This window comes from Propithecus coquereli, unplaced genomic scaffold, assembly GCF_000956105.1.
Source record: "Propithecus coquereli isolate 6110/MARCELLA unplaced genomic scaffold, Pcoq_1.0 Scaffold206, whole genome shotgun sequence".
Taxonomy (NCBI): Eukaryota; Metazoa; Chordata; class Mammalia; order Primates; family Indriidae; genus Propithecus; species Propithecus coquereli.
In genome coordinates this window covers 2,586,582-2,605,542 of record NW_012145634.1, presented here as the reverse complement: position 1 = coordinate 2,605,542, position 18,961 = coordinate 2,586,582, and the positions used below count along the sequence as shown (strand labels likewise).

General features: G+C 40.6%; 1 protein-coding gene across 1 annotated transcript in view; it reads right to left on the bottom strand.

Annotated features, from left to right (window-relative positions):
• TTC28 (tetratricopeptide repeat domain 28) overlaps nucleotides 1-18,961 on the bottom strand; it is a 690,486-nt gene that overhangs the window by 81,125 nt on the left and 590,400 nt on the right. The window contains exons 9-12 of the mRNA XM_012644090.1: nucleotides 16,486-16,595; nucleotides 14,674-14,803; nucleotides 12,276-12,494; nucleotides 10,156-10,321 (exon numbers count right to left, since the gene is read on the bottom strand). Coding sequence (XP_012499544.1) covers nucleotides 10,156-10,321; nucleotides 12,276-12,494; nucleotides 14,674-14,803; nucleotides 16,486-16,595 — 625 coding nt within the window. The remainder of the gene's footprint in view (nucleotides 1-10,155; nucleotides 10,322-12,275; nucleotides 12,495-14,673; nucleotides 14,804-16,485; nucleotides 16,596-18,961) is intronic.

Below are 18,961 nucleotides of genomic sequence, written 5' to 3'. Positions count from 1 at the left end.
TGCTCAGGCTGGTCTCAAACTCCTGAGCTCAAACAATCCGCCTGCCTCGGCCTCCCAGAGTGCTAGGATTACAGGCGTGAGCCACCGCGCCCAGCCCAAAAGCATGTTTTTATTTTTGTCTTTAACTCAATTAAAAGGATGTCATGCTACAGATAATGTTTTGGTACCTACGTTTTTCCCTTACTATTATATTTCTAAGAGTCATATCTTTGGGTTCACTATGGCTCCTTTGCTTTTGAAAGCTGGCTAATATCCCATTTGGGAACTATACCTCCATTGACTCATCCACTCTCTCACTGAGGGTACGTAGGTTGTTTCCAGGATTTTGCTATTGTTTACAGTGCAGCTTCGAACATTCTTGTTTATACAAAAGACCACTTCTTAGATATTACACCTCAGGTGTAAAGACCACATGAATATGCAATTTTAGAAGGTAAAGCCAAATTTCTTCTGATATGGTTATAGCAATTTACTTTCCCATCAGCCATATATAATATAAGACAGCTTGTGGAGCCCAGTGTGGACCCTCCAACACCTGGTATTGTTGGACTTGTTAATATCTGCTGCTTGTTATCACTGTATAACCAACTAGTGTCATTGGCATTTATGAATGAGTGTAATATAATCAGTGTTTTGAAATAAGAAAATGCATTTGATTACAAAAATAGCTTTTGCTATAGAATATTTAGAAATATAGAAAGGCACCAAAAGGAAAAAGAATAACAGTTACAGCTTATCAGGGTTTAATATTCCTTTACAACAAAGGAACATCTACCCCATTAAAAGGGCAGTCTTCGATTGCAATTTATTTAAAACCCCTTGGGAGCACTCCTTCCAGACCTGACCTACTATTGAGCACAGCCCTGTCAGTGTTCTAACCAGTCTGAGTCCCCAAAGTGCCACTGCACTGTTCCCGGTACCCAGGGAACAACTTACACACTGCAAGATGCTGGTTAAATATCAGCTTAAGACTGAAGATGTGTTTTGAAATTCATAACATCTCCCTTATGGGAGGTTCATGTTCTATACAGTGGTTTCAATATATGCCTTTTTTGATTTCGGAGGAAGGGACTGGAAGTTCTTAGTAAACACTTAATAAAAGCACTTCTTTTATTTTTAAATCCATTTTCAGAAACTCCTCTGCAGCATTTTACTTCCTTTCAGCAGCAAGATATCATTACGGAGAGCAAAAACAGTCTGCGGAATAACAAGGATACCATGCCTAAGCTGCGGTTAATTGAATAAAGGTGTCCTCCAAGGCATAGATTCGATTTTTAGGGGCACAGTATATTTTACAAACACTAGAGAAAAAGAATCAGTAACCCAGCCCAGCATGAACAGAGAGTCTGCTCACGGGACATCTTCTGGCAACTAAATTTCAAACTTACTGACATCTAACCATGGGTCAGGCACTGTGTTAGTGAGAATTCAGAGAGGAGGATAGCACCTACTCTCCAGAGTGTCACAAACTACGTAATTATAAAATTAGAAAGAACAAAATAAGCGCTGTATTTAGAGTAAATACCTGGTTTGGACTGATAAGGATTGGGGTAGTTCTGATAGAAGGTGAGCGAGATTTGAGCAGAGATCTAAAGGATGATTAGACTATCTACAGAAAAAGACGAAGAGCAAATTTGAGCAGAAGGGAGAAGCACTTCATTCATTCAGAAAGTCAGTCGGTCATTCACTCAAGCATTGATTAAGCATCTACTATGTTTCAGGGCTGCCCTTGGGAGTGGATATACAGACAGGTGAATGAAACTGATGATGGAGCTTCTGAAAGACTTTTCTGAGAAGTTACCATTTAATCAGGAATTCGAAGGATGAAAAGAACCAGCCACACCAAGAACAGTGGGCAGAATTTTATAGAGAAAGAATGGCCTGTGTAGAACCCTGAGGTAGGAAAGCCCTTGGTGTACCCCAGGAGGTGAAAGGAGGTGAGGGGGCAAAATGGAGATGCCAAGCTAAAGAGGGACTAGAGGTGCTGCTGAAGGGAGAGGCTAGATCACATGGCGATAAGGGTCAATATAAGGAATGTGAGCTGCAGTTCAAAGGCTATCAGAAACTTTGAAGTGATTTAAGGGTGTTTGGGAAGCTTTGTGATGGGTGGGAGAGAAGAAAACAGAGTCCCAACGTATCTCTGAAAGACCACTCTGGCTGAAGGGGATTGGAAAGCCAGGATAGGGAGAGGGAGCGAGGAGGTTAGACAGGAAGTGGTAACAACGGTTCAGGATAGAGATGACAGTGTTCTGGACTGTGCTTGTAGCTGTGGAGACAGCGTGGATGGATTAAATACATCTTTTTAAAATACTTTTTATTTTGGCAAAAAAAACTGTAACATAAAATTTACTATCTTAACTATTTTTAACTGTATGGTAGTGTTAACTATATGCACCTTGTGCATATGATCTTTGGACTTTTTTCATATTGAACAACTCCCCTTTCTCCCCCTACCTACCCCTGATGACACCATTCCACTTTCTGTTTCTAAGAGTTTGGTTACTTTGAGATACCTCATATTAATATAAATGGAATCATGTAGTATTTGTCTTTTCATGTCTGGCTTATTTCACTTAGCATTATGACCTCGAAGTTCATCCAGGTTGTAGCATATGACCGGATTTTCTTCTTTATTAAGACTCACTCGTAGTTCACTATATGTATATACCACATTTTCTTTACTCACCTATAGGACAGTTAGGTTGCTTCCACCCCTTGGCTATTGTGAATAATGCTACAATGAACATGGGTGTGAAAATATCTTTTTGAGATCCTATTTTCAATTCTTTTGGCTATATAACCAGAAATGAGATTGCTGGATCATATAGTAATTCTGTTTTTAATTATTTTTATTTCAGAATATTATGGGGGCATAAACATTTTGGTTACATGAATTGCTTTTGTACAATCTGAGTCAAAGTTATAAGTGTGTTCATCATCCATATAGCGTACATTGAACCCGTTAGGTGTGAATTTACCCATCCCCTTCTCCCCCCTCCACCTAATTTCCATTGAATTTTACTACCATATGTGCACATGAGTGCTGATCTATAAGTTTCAATTTAGTAATGAGTACATGTGGTTTTTGTTCTTCCATTCCTGTGATACTTCACTTAAAACAATGCTCTCCAGTTTCATCCAGGTTGTTATAAAAGGTATTAGTTCACTAGTTTTTTTATGGCTGAGTAATACTCCATGGTGTACATATACCACAATTTATTGATGCATTCATGTACTGATGGGCACTTGAGTTGTTTCCACATCTTTACGATTGTGAATTGTGCTGCTATAAACATTCGAGTGCAAGTGTCTTTTTTATAAAATGTATTTTTTTTATTTGGGTAAATACCCAGTAGTGGGATTGCTGGATCAGATGGTGAGTCTACTTTTAGTTCTTTGAGGTATCTCCACACTACTTTCCATAGAGGTTATACTAGTCTGCAGTCCCACCAACAGTGTTTAAGTGTTCCTTTCTCTCTGCATCCACACCAGCATCTGTTGCTTTGGGACTTTTTGATAAAAGCCATTCTCACTGGAGTTAGGGGATATCTTATTGTGGTTTTGATTTGTCTATTTTTAATTTTTTGAGGAAATTCCATACTGATTTCCATAGTAGCTGCATTATTTTACATCCCCACCAATAATGCACAAGGGTTCCAATTTCTCCATATTCTTGCCAACATGTGTTATTTTCTGGTTTTTTTTTTTTTGAGCATGACTATCCTAATGGGGGAAAAGGTATTTCATCGTGGTTTTGATTTGCATTACACTGATGATTACTGATATCGAGCATTTTTTTCATATGCATGTTGGTCATTTGTATATCTCTTTGGAGAAATGTCTATTCAAGTCCCTTACTCATTTTTAAACTGTATTACTTGGTTTTTTTCACTGTTGTTGAGTTGTAAGAGTTCTTTATATTATGTATTCTGGATATTAACCCCTTATCGGATACATGGTTTGTAAATATTTTCTTCCATTCCATGGGTTGCTTTTTCACCATGTTGATCATTTCCTTTGCTATGCAGAAGTTTTAAGGTTTGATATAGTCCTCTTTGTCTATTTTTTTGTTTTGTTGTCTATACTTTTGGTATCATAACTAAAAAATCACTGGTAATCCAATATTGTAAAGCTTTTCCCCTGTGTTTTCTTCTAGGATTTTTATAATTTCAGGTCTTATGTTTAGGTCTTTAATCCATTTTGAATTAATTTTGTATATGGTATAAGGTGAGGGTCCAACTTCATTCTTTTTGCATGTGGATATCCAGTTTTCCTAACATCATTTGTTGAAGAGGCCATCCTTTCCTCATTGCATATAGTCTTTGCACTCTTGCTGAACATCACTTTATCATACACAGAACGGTTTATTTCTGGGCTCTTTATTCTATTCCAGTGGTTTGTATGTCTGTCTTTATACCAGTATCATACTATTTTGATTACTGTAGTTTTATAATAATGTTTTGAAATCAGGAAGTGTAAAACTTCCAGCTTTTTGGTTTTCTTCCTTAATATTGTTTTTGCTATGTGGAGTCCTTTGAGATTCTATATGAATTTTAGAATTTTTTTCTATTTATGCAAAAAAAATGCCACTAGGATTTTGATAGGAATTACATTGAATCTGTAAATAACTTTGGGAAGTATGGACATTTTAACAACATAAACTCTTCTAATCCATGAACATAGGATGTCTTTCATTTATTTGAATCTTTAATTCTTTTCAGCAAAGTTTTATAGTTTTTAGGATATAGATCTTTCACCTCCTTGGTTAAGTTTATTCCTATGTATTTTATCCTTTTTGATGCTATTGTTAATGAGATTATTTTCTTAATTTCCTCCTAAGATTGTTCCTCGTTAGTGTATAGAAACACAACTGATTTTGTATCCTGCAACACTGCTGAATTTATTAGCTCTAACAGTTTTTTGGTGTAATCTTTGGGTTTTCTACACATAAGATCATGTCATCTGTGAATAGAGATAGTTTTACTTCTTCCTTTCCAATATGTACACCTTTTATTTCCTTTTCTTGTCTAGCTGCCCTGGCTAGGACTTCCAGTACTGTGTTGAATAGAAGTGGCAAAAGAAGGCATCCTTACCTTATTCCTGATCAGGGAACACTTTCAGTTTTTTGCCAGTTAGTATGATGTTAGCTGTGGGCTTTTCATATATGGCTTTTATTATATTGAGGTAATTTCCTTCTATTGCTAGCTTGTTGTATGTCTTTATCATAAAAGGGCACTGAATTTCATTGAATGCATCTTCTGCATCAATTGAGATGATCATGTGATTTGCTCTTCATTCTGTTAATGTGGTATATTACATTGATTGATTTTCATAGCTGAACCATCCTTGCCTAAGAATAAATCTCACTTGGTCATGGTGTAGAATCCTTATAATGTGTTGTTGAATTTGGTTTGTTAGTATTTGTTTGAACATTTTTGCTTCAATATTTATCAGGGATATTGGTCTGTAGTATTTTTCTTGTAGTATCTTTGTCTGATTTTGGTATCAGAGTAATTCTGGCCTCATAGAATGAATTAGGAATGTTCCCTCCTCTTCAATTTTTTGGAAGAATTGGAGGATTGGTGTTCATTCTTCTTTAAATGTTTGGTAGAATTCTCCAGTGAAACCATCTGGTCCTGGATTTTTTTTTAATTGGGAGGTTTTTGATTACTGATCAATCTCCTTATTAGTTATAGATCTGTTTGGATGTTTTATTTCTTCATGATTCAGTCTTGGTAGGTTGTTCAAAATGTATTTTATGGGGAGAATCTGCAAGATTTACTTATGCGTTAGGATGAGGAAAAGAGAGAATAATGGGTGACAATTAATGTTTTTGTCTTAAGCCACTAGCTACAAGATGGTGCAGGAATCAGGATAAAGATTAAGGTAGAAATGGGGAAACTCAAGAGTTAGGCTTTAGATATTTTAGACTAGAGATGCTTATAAGATATCCAGACAGAGACATTTAGTGGCAGCATACAGATCCAGAGCTCAGAGATGCCTGAGCTAGAGCAGAGAGAAAGAAGTTAGAAAGGTGTACTCTTAGCACAGAGGAAGGAGTAGTGACTGAAACACGGTGTTCACCAAGAGATTAGAATAGATAATAAATCCAGAATACCTTCCTAGAGCCAGATCATGGTGCCAGGCTCTGAAATTTGGGTTTTATTCTCTGTAAAGTGAAATTACAGAAAAGTTTCTTTTTTTCCTTTTAAATGGTAGAGTCATTTATTCATGGCTATTAATTTCTGATTTTAAAAATAATATATACCCATTGTAAAAAAAAAAAAAACTAAAAAATAAGGAAAAGTATAAAGAATAAAACAATAAGCATCTAAAATCCCACCATCTGCTTCCATAGTAGCTGCATTATTTTACATCCCCACCAATAATGCACAAGGGTTCCAATTTCTCCATATTCTTGCCAACATGTGTTATATAGAATATTTAGAAATATAGAAAGGCACCAAAAGGAAAAAGAATAACAGTTACAGCTTATCAGGGTTTAATATTCCTTTACAACAAAGGAACATCTACCCCATTAAAAGGGCAGTCTTCGATTGCAATTTATTTAAAACCCCTTGGGACATTCAATTATTGTTAGATATTTAGGTTGTTTTCCATTTTTAAAAAATAATATATAGGCCTGTGACAAATATTCCTATGTGTAGATCTTTGCTCCATTTCTAAAATGGAGAATTTTGGGATCAAAGGGCAAGAACCTGTTAAAAATTTTTATACTATTTGCAAATTGTTCTTAGAAAGGCTAAAACAATGTGTATCCCTAGGATATGAGCCTGCCCACTCACTGTATTCTTACCATCACGGAGCATTGTGGTTTAAAAAAGTATTAATTTTACAGATTAAAAATAATCTATCATTGACATTTTCTCACTGTTTTCATGAAACTATGAGGCACAAACCAGAGTCTCACAAAACTCCATACTAGTAAATTCAAACCACACCAATAAAGTATTCAATTTTAATATCATAATCTAAAACATGAGTTTAAGCTCACAAAATATGAAAAAAATTCTAACGAGATTACTCCGAAGCAACAGAAAAGGATCTAAGCTAGTGAGGGCAGCCCAACAGAGTGATGCTGAGCATCAAGCCACACAACCTGCTAGAGATCTTAAGGACTCATCATAACTTGTTAGCTTTCTCTACAGGGCAGAGGGGAAAAGAATAACATGGGGAACACAAGCAGGTTACAGTCCATCATCCTCTCCCCCTGTCATCGATGAAGAGATGAACTATAACCTAAAATACATTTTTCAATTAAAAAGGCACCTGGCAACAGAATTATTCCACCTCCAGTTTCATATAAAAGAAGTGCTTAGGCACAAGTGTTTGGAGTTAAACCATGGTGCCCAATGAGGAGGAGAGCTGGGAAGAGTAAGTCAAGGGTAATCCTCTTCCTTCTTATGGTGAATTTTAATCTAGATACCTAAAAACTAGGATTGGGTGGATTTTCACAAGGGCTGGGCCCTATGAATGATTGGTTTAAACTGAGATGATGAGAGTGTGGCCCCCACATTACCATAAGGGAGAGGCACATAGAAACCACTTCTGTGTGTTCAGAGGTTTCAAACAGCAGGTGCCGTACACCCAGTACCTTCATGATCTTGGTTTGCCAGCAGTAGAAACACAAAATAGGGAGAGTAAGCAGGAAAGACTTTGGCAGTGTCCATTTCTGACACTATATCAAAAGGAGAGAGAATCTTGGCTTAGGGACTCAAAGTCCCATCGGCAAGGCTGATCCCATGGTGGACATGCAGTCACCGTGCTCTCTTCTCCCTCCGGCCATCCCTCCTTCCGTAAGTATTTGAGTTCTTACTGTGTACAGGGTACTACACTAGAGACTGGGGATCGTGGTGAACAGGGCGGATATAGGCCCTGCTCTCACAGAACTGAAAAGTAGTCAACAGTGTAGTATATAAAATCTTTTAATTAAAATTGCAGTATGTGCTTAAGTGAAAACACAAAGTATAATGAGAATGTGGGGGTAGAGGGGTAGGAAAACCTCTTCTGAGAGTTGTAAAGGTTTCTTTGAGGAGGTGATAGCTGAGCTGAGCTCAGAAGGATGACGAGAAATAAACTGCTAAAGGCTACCCCAGGGAGTATGCACAAAGGCTTTCAGTACCCCTTGGTGGAGGAGACCTCTCAGGTGGTCCTCCTGCCTCCCTGTGTTCAGTCCTCTGCTTCTTGTCAACCTTTCTGATTATCATTTGGTTTCTCATGTGAATCTACTTGCAGGCAGAGAACGTACACAATAACTGGTATTCTGGCTTGTACAATTCTCTTTGAGCTTGGTTAATGCAAGTTTGCTCCCAAGAGGGAAGCCTCTTTGGGCATGTTAGCAACATTACTGAAGTTTTCAAACTTGGAAGTCTGCACTCCAGAGCTTGCTCTCAGTTCCGTGAAAGCAGGGCTATGCCTGCCCTATTCACCACGATCCCCAATCTCTAGCGTAGTACCTCACACAGAGTAAGAACTCAAATATTCGAGAAAGGAGGGATGGCAGGAGGGAGAAGAGAGCACGGTGACTGCACGTCCACCATGGTATCAGACTTGCCGATGGGACTTTGAGTCCCCAAGCCAAGATTCTCTCTGCCGTTGATAGTGTCGGAAATGGACACTGTCAGAGTCTGCCCTGCTTACTGTCTCTTATTTGTGTTTCTACTGCTGGCCAACCATTCCCCTCTAACTCTTGGTTTGGATATGCAATGCCCTTGGTTAGGTTGCAGTCCAATCACACTGGCCTAAGTCTTTATGTCTGCTGAAGCAGATTTGTATGTCTCTGGCCTAACTTACTTTATGGTCATTTATAATTTAAATCTCAAAGCGCAGCCTTATTTCCAAGTCCTTGGGGGTCGCCATACTGTCAACCCCCTATAATTGCCAAACGCTTGTCTATTATTCTGTTCTGACAGTGATACTCCAGGATGCACAGTAGTCAGAGGAGAAATGTGACAATAGTGTGTGCGTGTGGCTAAAGGCTATTCATACGTCATAAAAACACAAGCTACAATGACATTCTTACGTGTTTTGGCTATTTTCTAAAAATATGATATTAATTTTGGTAATTAAAAACAGAAAAAGTACTGTCCTGGAAGTCTGGGTGAGATCTAGATTGTTTTGATTCTGGCTCTGACACTAACTTGGCTGTTAGCAAGTCCTATTTCAGTGCTGACTTTTGTTAAATAAAGGGGTTAGACTAGATGACCACTACAGCCCTTTCAATCTTGATATTATCCAATAATTGTTTTTCACCTAAGAACTCCCTCCCGACTTCATAAGCACCCCAAAGATCAGTCCAGCTGCTGGTAATGACCACCATAAACTAAGAAGTCGGGTTAAGCATCTCTAAAGAAATCATGGAGATACCTCAGGATCTTCATAATTACAAATGAAATCATGTAGGAGACAAGCAGATGTTCTTGGGACCCAACAGATTCTCTGACACACAGATCTTCTGGACACTTGTTAATCACTGGCTGGAAAACTTTGATGCCTGGGAAATCTGGTTACAACCCAGCTCTAAAGAACCCTCTTCTTTTGATTTTCCCCAGAAGCAGAGTGTCCGTGGAAATTATTTTCCACATGTAAAACAGTCAGTCATTATGAGAAAATGTTTCTACAAGCTTACACCTTTTACAACCTTTGCAAAAAGCAGTTCCCTTCTCTATTCTTCGTATTTAGGAGTTCGACTTCCTTCACCTCAGTCCCCCAACACACAGATCTGTGCACATGTCCTGTCACCGGTGCTAAATTACTCTCTCAAACAGGTGGTCAGCTATAGTACAAACTCATTATAATGTTTACAACCAAAAATAATCTCAGGTGTAATTAGCTGGCATGTTAAATTCAAAGTCATGCTTATGTTTGAACAGTTTACAAACCTGCTTAGAGAATGGGCATCTCTGATGAGATCCATCTCAGTTTGAAGGAAAATTACCAAAAAGAATAAAAACAGACCACTAAGGGGCTTGCACTCCAGAGACACATATTTGTTTCTGCTGCAGCAACTGTGAGGAGACTGAGCACAAACGTGTGAATTCCAAAAGATCTCTTCCATTAGTACAAATCGGATATTTACCAAAACATAACCCTGAAATTTATCTGCAAATGGCTTCAGAACACTTTACCACCTACCTTGAGTAGTAAGACTCCACCCCCAGGGCCTCCCGGACACTGGCGATGTACTGCTCTAGGGCTGAGCTGGTTGCTATTGGAAGGGCTGCACTGCTGCTGGCCTGGAAGTCACCGGAGTTTTCCACTGTATTATCACCCAGGTAGTGTTCGTGAAACTTCAGAATTCCTGAAGCAAGACAGGCACAGCCGACATTATACATGATCGGAGTGGAAGGAAGGAGAAGTCAAAGGCAGGGAACAGGAATGCTGATGCTAGGTGACTGACTTCTTTAACAAGCATGCCATCCTGCAAACCATGTGAAGGCATCCTGAAATCCAAGGTCTCAAGAGGGCTTTCTTGAGAAGCCCTCTATTTTAGTCAGTGCCCTTTTTATAGCTTTTACCAGCAGGTTTGGTGTTTGAAACCAGAAATTTCAAACTACAGCTTTTGCTTTTGATGGTATTTTCAGAAGCTCTTGGAATTATGACTACTTCATATGTATTCCAAAACAGATGTTTCTTAGAAGAACTAACTAGGGAAAGTCTCCTTTTAGGACTAGTGCATGGCATGCCAAGGTATATTTTCTGCAGAAACTGAAATCCTGAACGAAAATATCATTGGCCAAATGGAAATTGGCCACAAAAGCATTCACAAAAGCAAATCATAATAAACATATAGTATAAAGGCCACATAAAAACACCTTAAACCATTTTTAAATAAGACTAAATGGCCAATGGTCATTAATAGATTAAAGGAGCAAAAAATGATGGTTGCATGAAACTGAGGCGAGCCACAGTGGTTTTCTGGCAATAAATAGGCCACACTCTCAAATGGTAATGAGGTGTGTCAGCTCTGGGAAATGCTGGTCCTCTCTGATTGGATTAGAGCCCCCAGTGAAAGCTTCAGAGCCTCATTAAGAGCAAAAAGGAACGGAAAAAGAAACAATAGGAGCCTCATTATACATGGCTCATTATTACAGGGCTTTGGATATATCACCTGTTAAATCATGTCCCCTGAATGTAACAACCACAGAGAGAAAGAGCTTGATACCTCCCTGTCATCAACCTCGTCCTCACGAGTATTAGTGCCACTCTGGGAGCTGGGACACACAAGGATTCCACTGTGGCCAACATTCATTCACCAAGTTACCATGAAAATCACCACTTAAAACCTTTAGCATAAAAACGATCAGAGGTAAGGATGTTCTTTGTGGAAAGCCCATAAAGAACATGGAATTAAAGGGAGAGGCTATAAAAAATAATGCTGAGGCATAGAATGTGTAGGCACAAATGCTCAGAACCCAAGAAGCATCTGGGAGCTGTCATCCAGCCATCATTTTTTTTTTTTTTTTAGATCAAAGGGATAGAAACATAATGAAGAAAACCTTGTCAATTCTCCCTGGCACTTAAAGTTTTTGAAATTAGCTTACAGAAATTCAAGAAGCCCATTCTTCAAGATTCCCAATTATAAGATCCACTTCCCCAGTCAATAAACTCTAATTGGATCTGGTATGTCTCCAACATGGTAAAGCCATCAGCATTTTATTATGCAAAAAATATGGCCCTAACAGCTAATTAGTGTTTCTGTATTTAGTGAAACTGTTACAGCCTGAACATTTAATGCTGATTTAATCAAAGAGGATTTTTACTTCTGAAACAGATTTACAACAGAACTGGTTAAAAATGGGTTTTGTTAAACTCAGAAAATTCAAGCATAAGACTTATTTATATTCTGTGATAGAGCTGCTGTTATCATTTTAGTATCTTTAACTTTACTATGACAAAGGGTCACAATTATTAAACACAGATATAGACAGAAAAAGATAGGACTTGTAGTCATCACTTTATTAGCTTATGAACAACAGCTGCTGACAAATAGGGACACTAGAGAAATTAATCCTCCTGCTCTTAGTCTTCCTTGATAAATATTTCCACTTTCAACAGGAGGGGAATGAGAAAGCTGGGCTGTCTTATTAATTGAATGCTCAACCATGGACTATTCACCACAGCTGAGGTTTTGCTAAAATCTGACATCAGCTCCTCAGCCTGATCTAGGATAATGTACCTCTTGCACCTCTATTCATTATCCCTTCCCAGTTCTAGTGCTTTCATTGTCCTGTTCCCACAGAAAGAGATCTTACCTGCCCCAGGAGCCAGCAGCCAGCTGTACAGGTAGCCTGCAGCCAGGGAATAGTAAAGCACTAGTCCCCTCTGGCCATTGACCATCTCTAAGATCTGATCGACAGTGATTGGGGAGTAGGGGTCGGAGTCCTGTTGTCCTGTCTGTCGTTCCACCAGAAGATCGGCAAAGGCCCTTGTCCGTCCTCTTTCTGCCACAGCCAGGGCTTCATCATGATGGCCTAGGAGACAAAGGGATAGGCCAAGCAGGCCACAGTGAGTGTGTTTACTCAGAGAGGGCCACTGGATCCCGGGCAGAAACCTCACTGCCTCTGCTCTCCAATATGTGACAGAATCTCAGTCACACTGCTTCAAATTCAACTCCCTGCCGCAGATGGCAGGTGCAGTGTCCACGATTATAAAACCCCATGTTTTTAGATTCAATGTGATTAATTCTACACGACCCTAAGCCATCGGACCTTCCCCTGTCTTGCAGCCGCAGAAAAGAGCCAATCTAGTTGAGTGCACTTGTCCTCAGCCTTGCACATTCTCTGCTTCACAGCCTAACCTGCTCCCTGACCTGGCTTCTGACACATCATACCCTGTTCACTTGGTTCTCTGGACCTGATGCTTTGTACTCTGGCTATCCTCTCATTTCCCTGCTCAACTTCGACTCTGATTGGGCACTGGCAGATGAGATCTAGAAGACATGTCTCCTGGCCATCTCCCTCTGCTCGGTGCAGCCCCTCTATGCATCACACTGTCCAGCCCCATCTCCCCACTCGCCCCAAATCACACCTCCATCTCTTTATGCATGGAGGTCCCCCTCCTGGGTGTGCCCTTTCCCCTTCCTTTGACCTTGTCTCAAAAGAGGGATTGTCATAGCTGCCCTGCCTATCTCAAAGGGCTATTGTAAAGATTAAAAGAGGCACTGCCTGTAAAGATGCGTGGTAGGTTATTTAAAGCACCACATGTATATCAGGTGGTAGTATTACTGCTGAGGCTGATACCTCATTCCATTCTGGGCTCCCACATACTTCTCTTCCTTATCCCCATGGGCAAAGGGTTTAAACCTCTGAGGTCTCTATTTCTTTAAAATTGCTTCTCTCTTTCAAGCTTTTCCTCAGTCTTTCAATGCAATTTCTAGCCCCACTTCTTCTAAGAAACTTGTCTGTAATCTAGTTTAAAAGCTAATGCACCAATATTAAAGCACAAAAACTGTAAAGCAACATACTTCCAAGTGAGGATTGTTTATAAGTACTGAAGGAATGCAATGCAGAGGTTTTACTTGTGTCATAAATATAAATATGAAAAAGTTGCTAGAACTAGGGCCCAAAGAGAGCAGGTAGAAGCAGGAGACCAGATGCTGCAGCCCTGATAGCACTTCAAGGATGCCTTGCTTCCTGTGGCTCTGGTATCAGCAGAAAGTGGAGGTTTATATGTGCACATGCAAAGGCCTTCTTTTACTCTATTAAGTTATTAACTGGAACAGCAGGGACAATTTCTGTGCACATTGGAAAATCGGCCTCAAAGTGCTAGACAGACTTAACTGTGATTATAATAGATAAATTGTAATCCCAGGCAATGAGCACATTTAATAGAAACATTTTCCAAGAGGAAATTTGCATATTGCTATACAGACAGCAAAAGACAGGCTATTGAAAAGACCTCAACATCCAGCTTCGAAGACTGTGTTAGTTCCAACAAGTATCTCCCAGGAGAGGCAGATGACAGAGGGGCTGGAAGGGGCTGGCTGTGACAGTTAATGCCAGGTGAAGGAAGATGCATGCTGTTCCCTTGTGATGGGCACACAGGCTTGGGAAAATTATCACTGACTCTGTCACAGCCTAGGAGGCAGACCCAGATGGCAAAAACATTTATTAGACAGCAGCACGGAAAGACGTGTGGCTGAGGAAACAGAGAAGAGATCAAGTGTCTTCTCAGGTACTTTCCTTTGGTTAGATGCTTGAACCAGGTCTTGGTGGTGAGAGCGAACCTAGGGGGAAGTCACCTGGTTCAAGTGTCCCTGTCTTGGGGACACCTTCTCTGGTTCCTGGGCCTGCCAGCCAAGCAAATTTGTTTCCACAGTGTCTGAGTTTATTCTATCCTAGTGCCAATCGCACTGTCCTGGACTCAATGACTTATGTTTGTTGACGGGTTAAGAGCTTCTTGAAGTCAGCAACCGCCTTCTTGACTATAAATCCCCAGGGCTGGCACTCAGTAGGTGCTCTACCCAGCACTTACTGTGCTCATTGGTAGGTACTCATTGAATAAATGAGTGGATGTTCAATGGCTGGTTGTAGTTGCGGCTTCGTATTCTCTTGTGACAACGAATTATATTTTGTCACAGTGGTCACTAAACACCTTGGACATACGGGCAGCACATGCACACACACAAACGGGAAGCCCAAGTGCTCTCACCTAGGCTGACAAGCACCCGCTGCAAGGCCTGGTAGGACGACGTCTGCAGGTCGAAGAGGGAGAGTTTGTAGTCCGTGCTCAGCTGCGCCTCGTGTCGGATCGTTTCAAACAAGGCCGATGCCCTATAGAGCTGCAAGTAGGGATGAAGAACATCATTCACCAGAAAAGACAACTTTGGCTCAGATCTTGGTGCACAATCTAAACATTTTTTAAAGGTTTGAAAGAAAGAATCTTTATTTCCATGTAGGTCTGTGTGGACCTGAAAAGGCATCAGACCATACCCGGTAAATTATAATTTACGTAATCAATTTTTGACATATAAAGGGGATCTAAAAGACAGGGATTAGAAACTTATAGTCTGAAGGATATAAAAAAAATCAGCTATTAATCCAACTAAGTGCTGATTTTTATTAAAACAAACACAAAGCCTCTCCTCTTGTCATCAGGCAACCATAATTCACCACCTGCCTGCCTCTCAGTGAGGAAGGACGGGAGCGGGCACGGGTGTGCTAAAGGCATGCTGGAAACGACGAGGCTGAGCAGAAGAGAGCACCACACGTTGGGGGGCGGCAGCTTTTTGAGGGGGTTCAGTGCTGTAAAGCCAAATTAGGCACTACCCTGTACAGCAGTGCCCAGGGTCAGCTCCCCAAGCAGCACACCTGCTCACACAGACACGCCAGGACCAGACAACTGACATTCCTAACGGAGACACTTGTCCAGCAGTGAGGCTACAAGGCTTTTCTGACTCTGATAGTTATATGCCGGAAACTCAGTATCAAACTTTAAATTTATCCAAACTTAAAAAAAAAAACCCGGATTTTTAGGCTTAGGGGTTTTGACCAGGAGAGAGGTAAGAAAGAGGGAGGTATGTGTTCCTAAGTCTGCCACTAATTTGCTGTGTGACTTTTGGCAAGACTTGGAGCCTCAGTTTCTTCCTTTCTATAAAGGGATAGTTACTCTACCTCACAGGGCTTATTTCGACGCATAAATTCAGTGAGTGAAAGTACTATGAAAATTGAAAATTCACTATATCATACAAGTTTTAATTCTTATAACCAGGAAAGTAGAGAATTAATTCTTTTTTTTTTTTTTGAGAATTAATTCTTTAAATTGCCTTTAATAGTTTTAAGAGTACAATAAAATACCCTAACGTGCTGGGATGCTATGGCACAAATTCAGTCACATCACATCCTCATCGCTTGTGAGCACTCTGGACAGGAGCCTTGGCTCCCTGTCCTTGTCCCCTGTTTGCCTAGCACAGTGCTCCCCAGCACTCGTTCACTGGCTATCGGGATGAGCGTGTGATCTCAGATGTGGCCATCTCACTACTCCTACCTAACAGAGGAAGCCCATAGCTCTCTGGATCTTTCTCATCTCCAGAGCCAGCATAACAATGGACCTCTGTTCAACTATCTGTACATGTGTAGAAACACAGACTTATCCTGAGAGAGTGAGAGAGAGAGACAGAGAGAGAAATTGTATCTATTGATACATCCAGAAACCTACAGACATTAAATACATAATTATGAATTCTTTTACTTTTCTGTTATGAAATGAATATAATTTCACATTAAAGTTTAATGAGGAGCAACAGCACATAAAACAAGGATTCCAAAGAAATTATTGAGAAATATATCACATGAATTAGCAAGAAAACACTTCTGGGCTGGTACAGGTTGGAGATCCTGTACATTAACTCAAAGGTAGAGGTCAACACCTCTGGCAAATGTCATCACTACTAGGACAGTAATCCCAAGGTCTTCCATGCTTCCGCAAACAAAACCCACTTGCGTGAGGGGTTTTTCTGCTCACCTGGTGCTGGGCCTCCTCCAGGTTCCCACTAGCCCAAAGGGAGAGTCCAAGACCATGGCGGATCTTTGCCTCATCTTCTCTTCGGCCCAGTTGCTCAGCTAACCTTAAACCTGAAACCAGATAGAGAAATTTAAGGAAACATAGAAGACAGATAATTCCACTCTCCCGAGGAGTCCTGGAGGCTAATTTTGCTTCAGGTGTATGTAAAGAATGTTAACAACACAGACATAAAATGCAGGACAAGAGCTGAATCAGCCAAGGCAGAATAAGCATTCTCTTCAAATTCTGTGTTGGGAGCGACATTTCCAGGACACTCCAAGATGCCCCAGCAAAAGTTTAGGCGATGGCTATCAGCAGGAGACAGGTCTGCAGGGCAGGCAGAAACACTGAAACAAATGAAACCTAACCTGGCCGCCCTCCCAGATGTGAAATCCTTAGCTTTGCAAATGAAAACTCCTTGCTGATAAATTTATCTGTTTCTTTGGCTGAGAAAGCTCCTCCTGACAGTTAAATGCAGAAGCCAAGATAATACTTTTTCCTATCTCACGTGCACAGCATCTAATCAGTGTTGATGGGAGACACATATAACGTTCTCCTGAAAGCAGAATATGTACACACCCTGACCCTGTCCTCTGTCACCGATGCTACTGACATATTTCGTGTCCAATTTGGTTTTCCTTTAAGTCTGAGAGTTTGATGCACCTCCGTGGGGTTGCAAAACAAATGCTATTATAAGTCAAAAGCCTTAAATGAGGCTGTCCTTATTTTGAGAGCTTTAGATAGGCACCTGCAGTTTGGGTCACTTACCCACAGCAAGCTTCTGGGTTTCAGGACACCAGCAACCTCCAGGGTTTTGTGAGAGCCAAATCTGAAGGCAGTCATTTATTGTATTGGTCACTGAGCAGTGCTCAGAGTCACTTTGCCCTCATTATCCTGCTCTCTGTACACAGAAGCTACCTTTTGCAGAGACAGCATGAAGGATCCCACAGTACAAATGCACACACAAAGGAAGGACTTCCTTCTTCTAATCTAATTCAGGGTGGATGGCAGCCTGCCTCTAATCATGCTGGGACTGTGCAATTTCAGAAAAGGAACTGAGTAGGTTGAGAAAAGTGATACTCAGGTTCGAGCTCATAAAATACACATTTCAAAATGCACATAATTCAGAAAACTTAGAAACAATATTTTAAGTTTAAATCATGTCGTTGGGTAATAAAAATCATATCTGCAAATAGTTCACTTTTTTTTTTAAGAGATGTAGTCTCACTATGTTGCCCAGGCTGATCTTAAACTCCTGGCCTCAAGTGATCCTCCCGCCTTAGCCTCCAGAGTAGCTAATACTACAGGCACACACCACTGTGCCTTGGCAATAATTCACATTTTTAAACAGAATTCACATTTTTTCACAGAATAGGATAACACATGAATGAAAGAAGATGGTTCTTGGGAGGAAACCAGGAGGATACTGGTTATTTTAACCTTCAACCAGCTAACCACACTGATCTTCAATACAGATGTCCCTGCTAGGTCAAGGTCAATGAGTCAGAAATAAAATCATTGAGGCAACCCCCCTTACAAGGCACGTTCTGTGAGCGCAGGGATATTGCTTTGTTCTTGCTGTCTCCCCAGCATGTAGGACACTCACTAGGTTCAGTAATGAAGAGTTACAAGCCCACTGGACAGACATGGCGCCTGTCTTCTATTGCTTCTGCCTCTTAGGAATCTGAGCCACTCATCCACCTCTCCTGGAGCCTAGTTAGTGAGGGACTGGTTATATAATTCCTGTAAGTCACTAAATTGCTCCAGGCTCCCTTTCCTCATTTGCAAAAAGAGAAAAAGCTGGATGAGATCAGTAGTTTTAACCAGAGGTGTCCATCCAAATCATTTGGTGAGCTTGTTCAAAAGACTCAGACCGACCCCCCACCAGTGAGATTCTATTGCACTGGGGCAGGGCAATGCCGGCTGCAGCCCCTTCCCCTCGGAAAGCCAGGAGAGAGAGCACTGGGGTGGTTTCCAGCTGAACTAGTCACTGCAAGAAGCTGCAGACCCAACTCAGAGCACTCAGAAAGCACGTTGCAGGCATCCTGCACCTGTACCAGCTCAGAGATCACGAAAAGAGGAATTTGGTGTGGCCCACGAGGGAAGACATTGGTTGCCGGCTCTCTAGTGAACACATCCATGAAATAGACGCTATGGAGTGGCTACAAATAGGAGTTTTAGATCTCTGCAAGACTTAAAAATTACAAGAAACAATAAAAATTAACTTGAATGTTTTCCATAAATACAGACTTATGTTACGATGTCTCAGGTAAACCAGCTGTTTCATGGAAACAGTACTTCAGGAAGTACAAAAGAACACAGCTGAAAAGCTGTCATACACTGGGCCTGAATTTAATCATTTTCACAAACTCAATTGAGAATCATTCCTTGTCTGTTGGCATTTTACCACAGTCAAGTTTTAGGAAATGAAAAGCCA